The sequence below is a fragment of the Mercurialis annua genome, linkage group LG1-X (assembly GCF_937616625.2).
Source record: "Mercurialis annua linkage group LG1-X, ddMerAnnu1.2, whole genome shotgun sequence".
NCBI lineage: Eukaryota > Viridiplantae > Streptophyta > Magnoliopsida > Malpighiales > Euphorbiaceae > Mercurialis > Mercurialis annua.
In genome coordinates, this window is record NC_065570.1 from 64,957,904 (window position 1) to 64,969,810 (window position 11,907).

The 11,907-nt window shown below is 34.4% G+C and overlaps 1 protein-coding gene across 2 annotated transcripts; it reads right to left on the reverse strand.

Moving 5' to 3' along the window:
• Window positions 1-4,210: 4,210 nt before the first annotated feature.
• On the reverse strand, window positions 4,211-11,692 carry LOC126682588 (uncharacterized). Of its 2 annotated transcripts, none has more exons than XM_050378324.2 (19): window positions 11,448-11,692; window positions 10,777-10,880; window positions 10,590-10,676; window positions 10,411-10,486; window positions 10,224-10,298; window positions 10,054-10,107; window positions 9,800-9,859; window positions 9,591-9,707; window positions 9,313-9,407; window positions 8,996-9,204; window positions 8,712-8,809; window positions 8,399-8,502; window positions 8,091-8,256; window positions 7,756-7,878; window positions 7,338-7,420; window positions 6,160-6,301; window positions 6,040-6,069; window positions 5,803-5,873; window positions 4,211-5,443 (listed from the first exon to the last, which is right to left on the reverse strand). In XM_050378324.2, the coding sequence occupies exons 1-19, from the start codon at window positions 11,484-11,486 to the stop codon at window positions 4,639-4,641; spliced, it is 2,538 nt and encodes an 845-aa protein (XP_050234281.1). In that variant the 5' UTR covers window positions 11,487-11,692; the 3' UTR covers window positions 4,211-4,638. The 2 variants fall into 2 exon arrangements, with proteins under 2 accessions (XP_050234281.1, XP_050234274.1); XM_050378317.2 differs by having other exon boundaries at window positions 4,211-5,446.
• Window positions 11,693-11,907: the final 215 nt, after the last annotated feature.

Genomic DNA, 11,907 nt, shown 5'->3' on the forward strand with positions numbered 1-11,907 from the left:
CATCCATAAATGTTTCCAATAAATTTCATTTTATGAAATGTAAAATTCGAATCTAAATTTTTTAAGTCTCATGCTTATTTACCACATCTATAACCAAATGAGCGAACCCGTGGTGGATAACCTTTCTAAATTTCATTTGAGGTAAGCAAAGAAGACGAGCATGAAATTGAAAAATCACAATTTAAAGCATCATATAGTGAATAACAGTTTGTCCATGAAGCCAACTAGCAGTGCTAGAAGAGATGTATCAACGGCAAACGCCACAATAATCGTTGATGGGATTGCCTCTAATCAGACACAATTGTTGGCATCTAATCAGAAATATTATAGTTGGAACCACCTTATTCATACTGTGGCCAAAATTAAGAAAAACTTGCACTAGTGATATCAGAAAATAAAATAAAAAAATTAGTTAGTAATTCAAAGAAAGAGATGAAACGACTGAAAAAAAAAAATTATCCAAAAAAACTGAGAACAATTGATAAATGACAAAAAAGAAGGGCGGTTCATTCTAATTTTGCGTTTTTATTGGTTACAATGTTTGCAAATGTTTTTTTTTATCTAGGGGTAACAGAAAACAATTTTTTTTAAAAGAAATAGAAAACTAATAAGCTTAAATTCTGACATGAAGATGAAGTAAACTTTTTGGAATATTAATTATTTATAATTTGAAACACCGGATAAATTTTTATTAGAAAATATTAAACGTCAGACAACGACATGATGATATAAATTCTGATATTTGCATCTGTATTTTTTATCAAAAAATTATTTGATGTTTTAATAATAAAAATTCAATTTTAAATATTATAACTAAAAATTCGTATCAAATTATAAAACACGGTGAAATTTATAATTAATTTTGCATAATCTTTCTATATAAACCATCATGAAACGCACGCGCGCGCTCTCTCCAAATAGAAGGAAGGGTTAAATGCAAATTCATACACCAACTTTAACCTAATTTGTAATTACAACATAAACTTTTAAATTTGGCAATGTCGGTAATGAACTTTGCACTTTTTGCAAATCGATAGACCGATACTTTTCCGGGACATTTTTATGAGTTGGAAGTCGGGATTGCCATGTAGGCTGACAAGTTGAAAAATAAACGGCATTTCGATTTGTCAAAAAATAAAAGTTGATGCATGATTGCAAAATTTTAAAATTAATATTGTAATAGCAAGTTATGCTAAAATCTGTGATTTCATTTGCAAACGTGCCAAATTACGTGGTAAATATTGAAATCCATTGTGTCAGTATACGTTTTCTTTCCGGCTTCCAACTCAGCAAAAATGTCCCGAAAAAACATCTGTGTATCGATTTACCAAAAATGTAAAATTCATTACCGATATTGTCAAATTTAAAAATTTATATTGTAATTGTAAATTAATTTAAAATTAGTGCATGAATTTGCATTTAATTCTAGAAATCGGAGGCATTAGTCAAATGAATCATAATCAGAATGCTAGTTGATATTAACAAATCAAAACTAAAATCAATGATGTTTCCACTATAGGATCTTGTGAGTTGTGATTAACCAAGGACACAAGTCTCAACACTATGTGGGAGTGAGAGGTAGTTTTACTGTTAGCTATCTACAATCATAAACAGAAACGTTGTAACGTAAAATATTAAAATAACAAAATCAAATTATTATAAAAATATATTAACAATGTGATTTTTTTATTTTTATAAGCATTTTTAAAAATGAAAATGAAATCGCGAAATATAATCTTGACACATTTATATGCAACATATTGAAAACAAAAAATGAAGTACAAAAATATAAACTCGACAAGTTTTCATACAACATATAAAAACAAAAATAAATAAAATAATGGACTAATAATCACCAACGGCCCTTAACTTTTGGGTCTGTGGTTATTAAATCATCTGATGTTTAAAAATGATCACTTAACCTCCTGATCTTTGAGGTGGCGCTCGCTAAACTCCCTGGGTTTAAAAATTGGTGATTTTTTTATAAGATATGTCAGGTGACACCTCACCAAAAACTTAAAATACCCAAAATACCCTAAAATTTAATTAAAAATAAAAAAATCCAACCCAATCAAATCTAACTAAATCAAACCACTCTACCTCTAACCGCCACCCTCTGCTGCTGCATTTTTCCGGTCCCGTCACCACCGTTTTCCGGCCGCCGCCACCCGCCTACCACTGCCTCCACGGTCGAAATTTTTTTCCGACCGTCTTCCTTCGAAGAACAGATCCCAGGTTTGTCTGTTATTCACCAAAAACAGACCAAAGGTAATTTTTTTCGGCCGGCCATGTCCTTCACCAAGAACAGACCAAGGTGGTCTGTTTTTGGTGAAGGACATGGCCTGCCGGAAAAAAATTACCGCTGTGGAGGCGGGTGGGCTAATGGCGGTGCCCGGAAAGCGGCGGCGGCGGCGGTTACGGGTTGAGTGGTTGGGTTAAATTTAATTGGGTTGGATATTTTTTGATTTTTTAATTTTTTAGATTGAATTTTAGGCTATTTTGGGTTTTTCGGAATTTATGGTGAGGTGTCAGCTGACGCCTGACATGTGGATAGATTTTTGTTGCGTCTGACATTAAAAAGTCGCGTCACATCATTGTTTTTAAAAAAAAACCGTTTTAGGCTTAGGGAGTTTAGCGAGCGCCACAATATAGATTAGAAAATTTAATGATCGTTTTTAAATATCAACGAATTTAGTGAACACAAACCAAAAAGTCAGGAGCCATAAATGATTGTTAGCCAAAACAGTTATACACTTGACAAATTTCTCAGCCATACATGCTTTCTTGCACTTTGAAGATAAAAAAAACTCAAAAACATTGGGCCAAAACCTAAGATTGCATTTCTTAAAAAATAAAGTTTTTGTTGTATCTCAAATTGAAGTCCCAAATATCTAAGTCTAAATAGGAATAATACCCAGATAAAGTATCAATAGTCAGTGCCCATTTAATAATTAATATTTTGAAATTATTCATAACCTTGTTAACAAAGACTCGCACTACACTCAAAACTGGATTTTTTTCTTCTAAAGATAGATACATAGATGAGATTAAAGTGCAAAATGAAAGTAATAAACAACCAATCATGTGAACTTTCAAAACTCTAATCTACCAACAAAATACATATGGAGCTATAAAAAACAAGTAAAAGATTAATCGAAAGGGAATAAACTAAGAAATTCCGCAAAACTTAAACACGGCGATTTGTCCGAGACGCGGCGTTTTAATTCTTTAGACCCATTCGATTATACCTTGAAACCGCTTGTTCCTTAAACTCCATCCGCATCTTCAATATGAATCCAACAAGATAGATCTAAAAATAACATTAGAAAGCACCAACACATAATTTAAATCAAAGACAAACAAATAAAAAGACTTCTAATTAAGACCTTAATTTTAGAATTTGAAAAAATCACTAGTTAAAATTAAAAAGTGGTTTCCAACCTCTAAAAAATCACTTTCTCTAAAAAAATAGTTTCTTCAAAAGACCAAAATCACAGATTTTATTTCTTCTTCTTTTTGAGTTGAAGATCTTAAAACCGCTTAAGGAACCCAACAACCGGATTAAAGATCTTTCCAACCATTTAAGAGCAAAAAAAAAATCATAACTCTAGATATTTGAACAAAACCATAAGAAAAACTAGAAGGTGATTTTCCATCCCCTAAAAAATCACCTCCTTTTTAAAAAATTGTTACTTCAAATCACTAGAATATGAGAAATCTACAACTAAGAATTTTTATTGTAAAAATAAGCTAACTAAATTTTATTAAGAAGTGAAGGAAAGAAAAAAAAAAGGAGTGGAGGAGGTGGTTTTCCGGCCAAAAGGCCAAAACCACCTCCTCAAAATAATGATTTTTAGTTTTATGTTTTTAGATAAAAGGGAGAGGATTTTTTTAATGAGAGTCAAAACTGGATTTTAACTCTGTTTTATTTTATTTAAAAAAAACTCTTTTATTTTATTTCAAAAGAAAAACTGTTTTATTTTTTCCAAATTGGATTCTAATGTAGTCTAAATTCAGCAGCACAGAATTTGCTATTGAAAAATTACTCTCAAGCCTTTTAGAGTAAAAAAAATAATCAAACACATTAGTACATATTAATCCAAACGAAAAAAAATAACAGTGCTAAAAAATAAAACTCAAATTAAAGTTTAAGCAGTACGGTAGGAAAGAGACGATAATTGAAAAACTATGGTACAAAACACACTACAAGTTGAGCAACTATCAATAAAAATTACCCCAAAACTCCAAGTCTTACTTCCAGTGCACTTCAAAGGAAATTTTACTACATTTTTTGAGTTTTATACGAATGCTGTCAGCAGAAAGAAAGAGACAGAATGAAGAACGATAATGGCTTGAATGAAATATAAATGTGAGGATGACAACAGGAAGAAACAAAACCTTGAATAATAACAGACAACAGTAAGTGTAACAATAATGCTAACCGCAGTTAATTTCATGAACAAACCTACCATCCAATCCCCATTTGGATAACACAAATATACTGTACATATGTCCGACAGTTCTTTCTCCGCGCATGAGCTTTCCACAACCAACAATGGAGGGGGGGGGGTGTCCTTAGCTGTAGGAATCATCATCTTCAGATTGAGCCAAACCGAACATATCGGTGAACTCACTCGATCATTCCAGAACAGCAACTTCTTGATCGACCCGCCAATAGTTTGCGTCATTGAACTCTTTAATCCCCGACCCACCATCATCAGAATTCTCCTTCTCTGGAACCTTTGGGATTAAGTTCCTCTTCAGGGGTCCCGCTTCACCAACTATACCCTCCTTGAGAGCTTGTTCCATAGCCTTCTCTGTCCCTTCTAATTCCACACCAACAAACTCGACATCCTCTTCGAACAACGATGGCATAGTTCCAGATTTATTATCGCTTGTGTCACTGCTCACTGAACCATCACTAGAATCCTTGGAAGGTGATGATCCATTTGGAAGTACGGTGGGGGACTTAGCATCAGGGGTTGCTACCCCTGCTTGACGGGAAACATCGACATCGGAGCTACCATGATCTTCAAATGGATTCATGCTAGACCCGCCTATTTGCAAATCAGCCGCTTCTCCCCATCCTACCCATTCAGGGAAAGGTCGGTCCCCAAACAAGTCATCGTTGTCTGGAGTGTCAAATCTGAAGAATCCAGTATCATTGGCAGTGGTTGCCTTCTCATTTTGCGGAGTTGGAACATTACCGGAAAATCCATTTGGAAAGTTTATGTTGGAAGTCGATGCAGGATTAACAGAATCTTTGTTCTCAATTAAGTCGTCGTCTTCTCCCACTACTACCTCGTCGTCGCTACTGCTGTTGCCGCCATTAGTAGTTCCATTTAAGTTTACCTCGTCCATTAATTCTGTAGGTGATGTACTCGCACGAGCATTACCAACTCTGTCATCTTGGAATGCAAACCAATTTGAATTTGTGAATAGACTGCTGCAATGACAGAATAACATGATTAATCCATGAACAGATGTAACATGTGATAAATCCATGAACAGATGACTTATAAACTCAGCAATCAACATATTGAAATTACAAGGCTGTATAAATAAATAAAATACAGAAATTCCACGCACTAACCAGAATCATCAATAGCATAGGCTAAAAGTCTCCTAACGATCAAACAATTGTGAAAACTTTTAGCTTTTTAGTTTAAAAAACAGCTGTGCTGCTCGGGACAAAACGAATTTCCCAAGCATATTTCCAATCACAAGTTGAAATCAATGGAAATGGAATAGGAAGTTATGCACAATATTAACTGGAGTCACTGTGCAATGGCATAGACTGACCTCCCTTGATCATCACCAAGCCGCAGGGATGATATAACAACTTCAGCAGACTCATCATCAAAGTAGACATCCTACATGTTGAAATTGAACATGTTTAGTATGAAAACAGTATTAATCTGAAGATATTCCAAAAAGTTTACTTCAGCTTCACATCTTCCTCACACCAACCTTTCTATAATAAAAACTTCATCAAAACCCACCCTAAGAGAAGTTGGGGCAAAGGAATATAGATCTTACCTCATCATCACGATCAAGGCCACCATTGTCCTGCGATGAGCATAAGATAGAAAAAGCAGTGAGACAAAAATGGGGAAGAAAAGCATTAAACTGTATAACAAAAACAAAGTCACCGATTACCTCTTCATTGTCCTCATTCCCGTACATTTTATATCTAAACGCCTGGCTTAAGTTATTTGCTAGAGCAGCTACATCATAATCTCTGTCATGAGGGTCTTCCTCATCACTATCCCTTGTCCTGTCTTGCAATGCTGTTGGACGGCTGCATAAATTCAGAGAACATTAAAAATTCTCTACAACAGTTCAGTAACATAAGAGCATAACAAAAGAAATACTAGTTTAACAGAAATAGCTGAAGCAATGCATAATTTCACTGCAGTACTGCAAAGAAAGCTATCACATGCAGTTCACCTCAGGTGGTCACATGTCACTTTAAAAGCAATATTTCATTGTAACCTTGTAGTTCTGTGTACTTTCTAAAGCATATAAACTCAACAAATGTTTTTTCAGAGAGTATTAGAGCAGAATCATCTCAACATGCATCCTTCAAACTTCAAATAAGCTAACATATAACAAAGATTGCCAAGTTAAGACTTCAAACACAAATAAATAAATCTGCATATCTGACCAACTCTTTTTTTGTTCTCATCAAGAAAGCATATGAATCTCATCCTTCTTCAAACCTTCACAAGTTTGATGCCGCCATATCTAATCACCGATGAAACTACAGCTTAAATAAGTTGGCCTCAACTCAATTCCAATTTTGCTGCTTTACTCCAAAAAGATCAACAAGAACTTAAACGGCAGAAAGGGAGGAAATCCAGATGTGGATGTTCAGGAGGAGGATTATGGGTAGGCTATGGAGAAAAAGCTGAAACTGACAGAGTTTAATACTCCGCAAGGTGACTGAATGCTAAATTAACATTTTAACAGACAATATGTAGCAACTTGCACAGGAAAAGACTAAACAAATCAAACCTCAGCAAAATCACAAACTTCATTTGAAAAGCAAATGTTCACATATTGTACCAATAAAATATCAAGATCTTGAAACTTTTAGATGTTAAGTAGAATAGATCTCATGGGTGAGACTGTTTTGCCTATTCCCGTTTCATATCTAGCATCAACTAGTTTAGTTGTCAAAAGACTAGCTATGTGGCCAAGCAAGAAGTAGAATGATTGAAGTACAATTTTCCATTCACATTTGTGAAACATGTACAAAAAAATAATCCACAAATAATCGTAATCATCATTCAAACAGATGAGCAATGCATTGCATAAACAAGGCAAGAGTATACCCGCAAGCCCATCGGTAGACATTTTCAACTGCATTACGCTCTTGCAAAATGCCAGTATGCCATTCCTTCCATTCACTGTTTTCCTAAAGACATTAAACGGAGTTCTCAACTAATTAGCCATACACAACATACGCATGATAACTGCAGATGCATGATAACAGCAAATAGTAGCAACACTACACGATGCTAGAAGCATGTCAAAGAAAATCATATTCTTGCCCCCAGCATTGAGAAACATGGATTATTTTGGAAGTGTACAATGAAAGAGGTAATCCAAAGCAGAGTATGTTATTAAGGCTCTCTCTTAAGGAAAAAGAATTGATTTAACCAAAGAATTATACAAAACAATACATCTAAAAATAAATTTTTATAGTATTGGAGTCCAAGGAAATTCCAATAACAACATTTAATTACAGACCTGCAGATATTTATGAACAGGACTATTATCGTTTCCCAACTGAATAAGCTTATTAGCAATTCGCATAATGTGACCAAGGTTGCCTGCTCGTGGTGGCTGTTTTCCAGCTGCCGGAACAGTTGGCTGCAAAAGGATTAAAAATGTTATCAGCAGTTCAAGCAGCTTTAATAGGTTCTAGACAAAACATATTTGATGACAAACAACAGTAGAGTGACAGTAGAGTGTATTTTCCTCGATTTTGGTTCAGCAGGTCACATAAATGTAAGCCTTTTGATTAAAAGCATTAATATCATCCAACAATATGCTAATACATAACATGAGAATAAGCTATCTACCTGACCATCATCACCAGAAATAAGAGGGGTTTTATCCCGTTGGAGAATTTTTCCAATGAAATTACACTCTCGAAGAACATGATCAACCAGAACTTCATTCTTAGTTTCCAAACATGATAATATAATACTCTCCACATGATGGTGCAGTGCATTATTATATGGATACCTGAATTAATTAAACAATCAGAATTTTAGACGATTAACAGCAAAAGAAAAACTTGCAAGATTTCCTATCACAATACAATAGTACATTGTGGAATACATTTTATTAATTTATATATACTTGAACTCACAATCCCAAAACTTACTCAAAGAATAGATCAATGACCCGTTTAATGGTTCCCGAACTGACCAATTCCTTCTCAGTAGCTTCATTCCCAGTTCTTAATAGCACCGCAATAAACTCCACAATCTGAAATAATCTAGAATAATGTTATCCTCGTCGACAGACCATTTTCACAATACACTGATGTACAATGAATAATTAACATATAAACTAGCATAAGGAAATTATTGAACTGAAGCTCGGGAAGAATAGCATACTAATCCAAAGATTAACTCCATTTGTGTAACACCAAAATTGTTGTGCACTAGATCAAGTTATGGGAAAATAATGCAAACCTTTAGACGATGCTTCCCAAGAGGAGGTTTCAGTTCTCCATATGTTGTAGGTAATAATTTCTCATCAGACGACACATTCAAGAGCACAAGCAAGTCACCTGAAGAAGAGTGGCAATTTGAATATCAACAAAGATGAGTAATAAAAGTAGACCAGAAAGTAACAGGCTATGATTTGTAATGATTTCTGTGATTTCATTATTTGAATTTGCTGGTTCAATCTTACATAACTTGTAAATTTTAATAATCAATGCAAGAATACACACTAGAAACATGAAAGCACTCACCAAGTCTAGGCAGCATTGCATCAATAGTTTCTGGATTCACAGAAATTGGAGAGTCGTACATATGTTGACTACGAAAAGAATGCAAGAAGGGAGAAGAAATCGCATATCTTTTTGGATCCAGTAAAGATATACACACAGAAAGTGAATGGACAAGGGCAGATTTTGAATGTGAATCATCCAATGCATGACCAAATATTCTTGCAACAAAACTATACATGGACAAAATTCCAAGGATAATGAGTTACGCATATCAAGAGAAGAGAAGAAAAACAGAGATAAAAAAAATCTCCTACAATGAGAACATAAATCACACAAACCTTGGAGTGGAGAGTTTAGTAGCCAAAGCCGAGGGGGCATTTCGAGTGATTGCACATAGTGTTTCTGCTGCATTAGCATGGACTTCAGGAAGGCTCTAATCCAAAATAAAGGGGGAAGAAGGAAAACAAAAACAATTTTTAGATGCCTGACATACATGACGGGGATATGAATGTAAAATAGCTATCAGCCTAAAGGTTTTCAAATATCACCAGTCACACTTTGTACCAGAGAGAGATCACTGAAACTCTTATTGATAATTAACAACAATTACACTTACAGAAGGATGCAATTTGTCCACGATCATTTCTAGCAAATTGCTATCAGCCAACCACTGCATCACATCAATAAAATTGGGATAAACATGGTCGTCTGCCCCAACGAGCCGAACCAAAACCTGCATGAAGTAGCCAATATCAAAAATTAAGGACATTTTTAAGTAAGAACTTTATCCAATGGAGACCACACAGCATTCAAACATGTTATCACCTCCATGATGGATGTTATTCCAATTAAATCAACAAGTTGACGGAAGACATCTTGATGGGCCTGCAGAATTTACAAAGGGTATTGAGTAAGTTTAACGCTTGAGGTTGGATATAGTAAGAACTAAGAAGAGACGGTCATCATGAATAAAACAAACCAATTATATATAATGAGCACCAAGATAGTAGAAGTCTTGTGGGATGTTCAGAAATAAGAGAATAAATATTACTGATAACAGAATCTAGATAGTTACTTACTTGAACATAGTTCATCAGTGGGACAGTCTTGCGTACCATGAGGCAAATTATAACCTATACCGCAAAAGCAAATAGTATCAAACAAATGGTGGTACGAAAAAAGAAGATATCACACACACACACACTTTTGAGCCATCAGATTAGCTAGATATATACATAGCACAGCATACCTTACTGAAATAGCCAGCCAGCAAAGCACTATGTGGTCGATTAGGTTCCAGGAAAGAGAAGAGTAAGTTCATTAGCTACAATAGCAAGAAACAAAGCAGCAGATTAGGAAAAATAAAAATAATAGAAAATGACGATTACCATATTAATTTCACCACTAACACAACAGTGGAAGAAAATCAAGCCTACCTCCTCTTCCTCTACTAAAGTCTTCAGAATAACATCAATTTCACATGTAAATATCTCACAGGCAATGAACGGGAACCTACAGAAAAGCAGGAAATGAAAAGGCGTCATAATCAAAACCAAGAGATGCTTTAGCAGGAGGAAACATAATCATTCTTTGTTGAGAGCCTTGAGACGCATACTTAAAGGCTCGTTTGCTTTCAGCATCCTCTGGAGCTTCTTCCACAATGTAATGTAATAACTGCTCCACTTGTGCTCTATCTCTTAAACTGCAAACCGAAATATCAACAATGACAATCAACCCCAATTAAAGTCATTACATAATTATATTAAAATAACATTCATAAAGCAGTGGAGACAAGAAATTACAAGTTGATAAGACGACTGTTTAAAGCTTTGCATTCTTGGATTATTTCCTCCTCATCGAGAAGCTCTTCCAGTGTGAAATTTTCATTGTCTAGCACCGACTCCACCTACGACAATCAACAGACAAGTTATAACATACATCTAAACAAGCTCAAATGCTGATAAAAACTTATAATCCAATTCCAATCAATGAAAATAAAATCCTATAGTTCTCCGTCAAAGGCAGCTTCCAGTTTACAATTCAAACCAAAGTAAATAGAAGATAATACTTAAAATGCATGACACGTCACATTTCCACGAATATTGACTTTAAATGTAACAATAAAAACGATAAAACAGCATTAATTTATCTGCACAGTGCTCACTTCACATAAAACGTCATCAACAAAATATAACCCTACGAATTTGCAGCTAAAAACATCAAAACTACAAGATTACAAGCGGAGAATGAACAGCTGCATTTCCAGAGATTAATCAAGACGAACGAAAACAAAACAAATCAAAAATAAAAAAAAACATCTAAAGCACAAAGTTGAGATTAATTAAGCTCCAAACTAACAATTAAACAGCAATTAAACAACAAATAAACAAGAAATAACCTCAAATTGATATCAGAAATAAGCAGTAATAAAGCTGAAAATCAAGAAAATTGAAAAAAATGAGAGAGAACTGACGGGAGAGGAGGCGGAGAGAGCAGTGAGCTTCCAAAACATTATTGAAGAAACTAGAGATTTAAACGGACAGCTGTGTTAGATTAGATCTGTAAACCCTAGAAGATAGAGCAGAAAATCTAGCTCAAATCTTTTTGTCTGAAGGTGGGCGAAGGGAGAGAGAGTTGAGAATTTTGAAAACCCTAAAAATGAAAGATGGAAAAATAAGCAGGCCGTGAAGATCGAGAGTTTTTAGAGAGAAAGGTTAAAAATTTAAAGTGAAAAGTAAAAAATTAGAAATAAAATTTAAAAATGCCACATAAAGAAATTAAACAAGGCCGAAAAGTACAAAACAGATATTCCAGATTTCACAATGCTGCTCGTCTCTTCTTATTTTAATTTTAAAATTTTATGGATTTAATTATTATTTTTTGGAAGAGGATCTTATTCATTGATTGATGCTTGTGCATGTAATAATTACAAG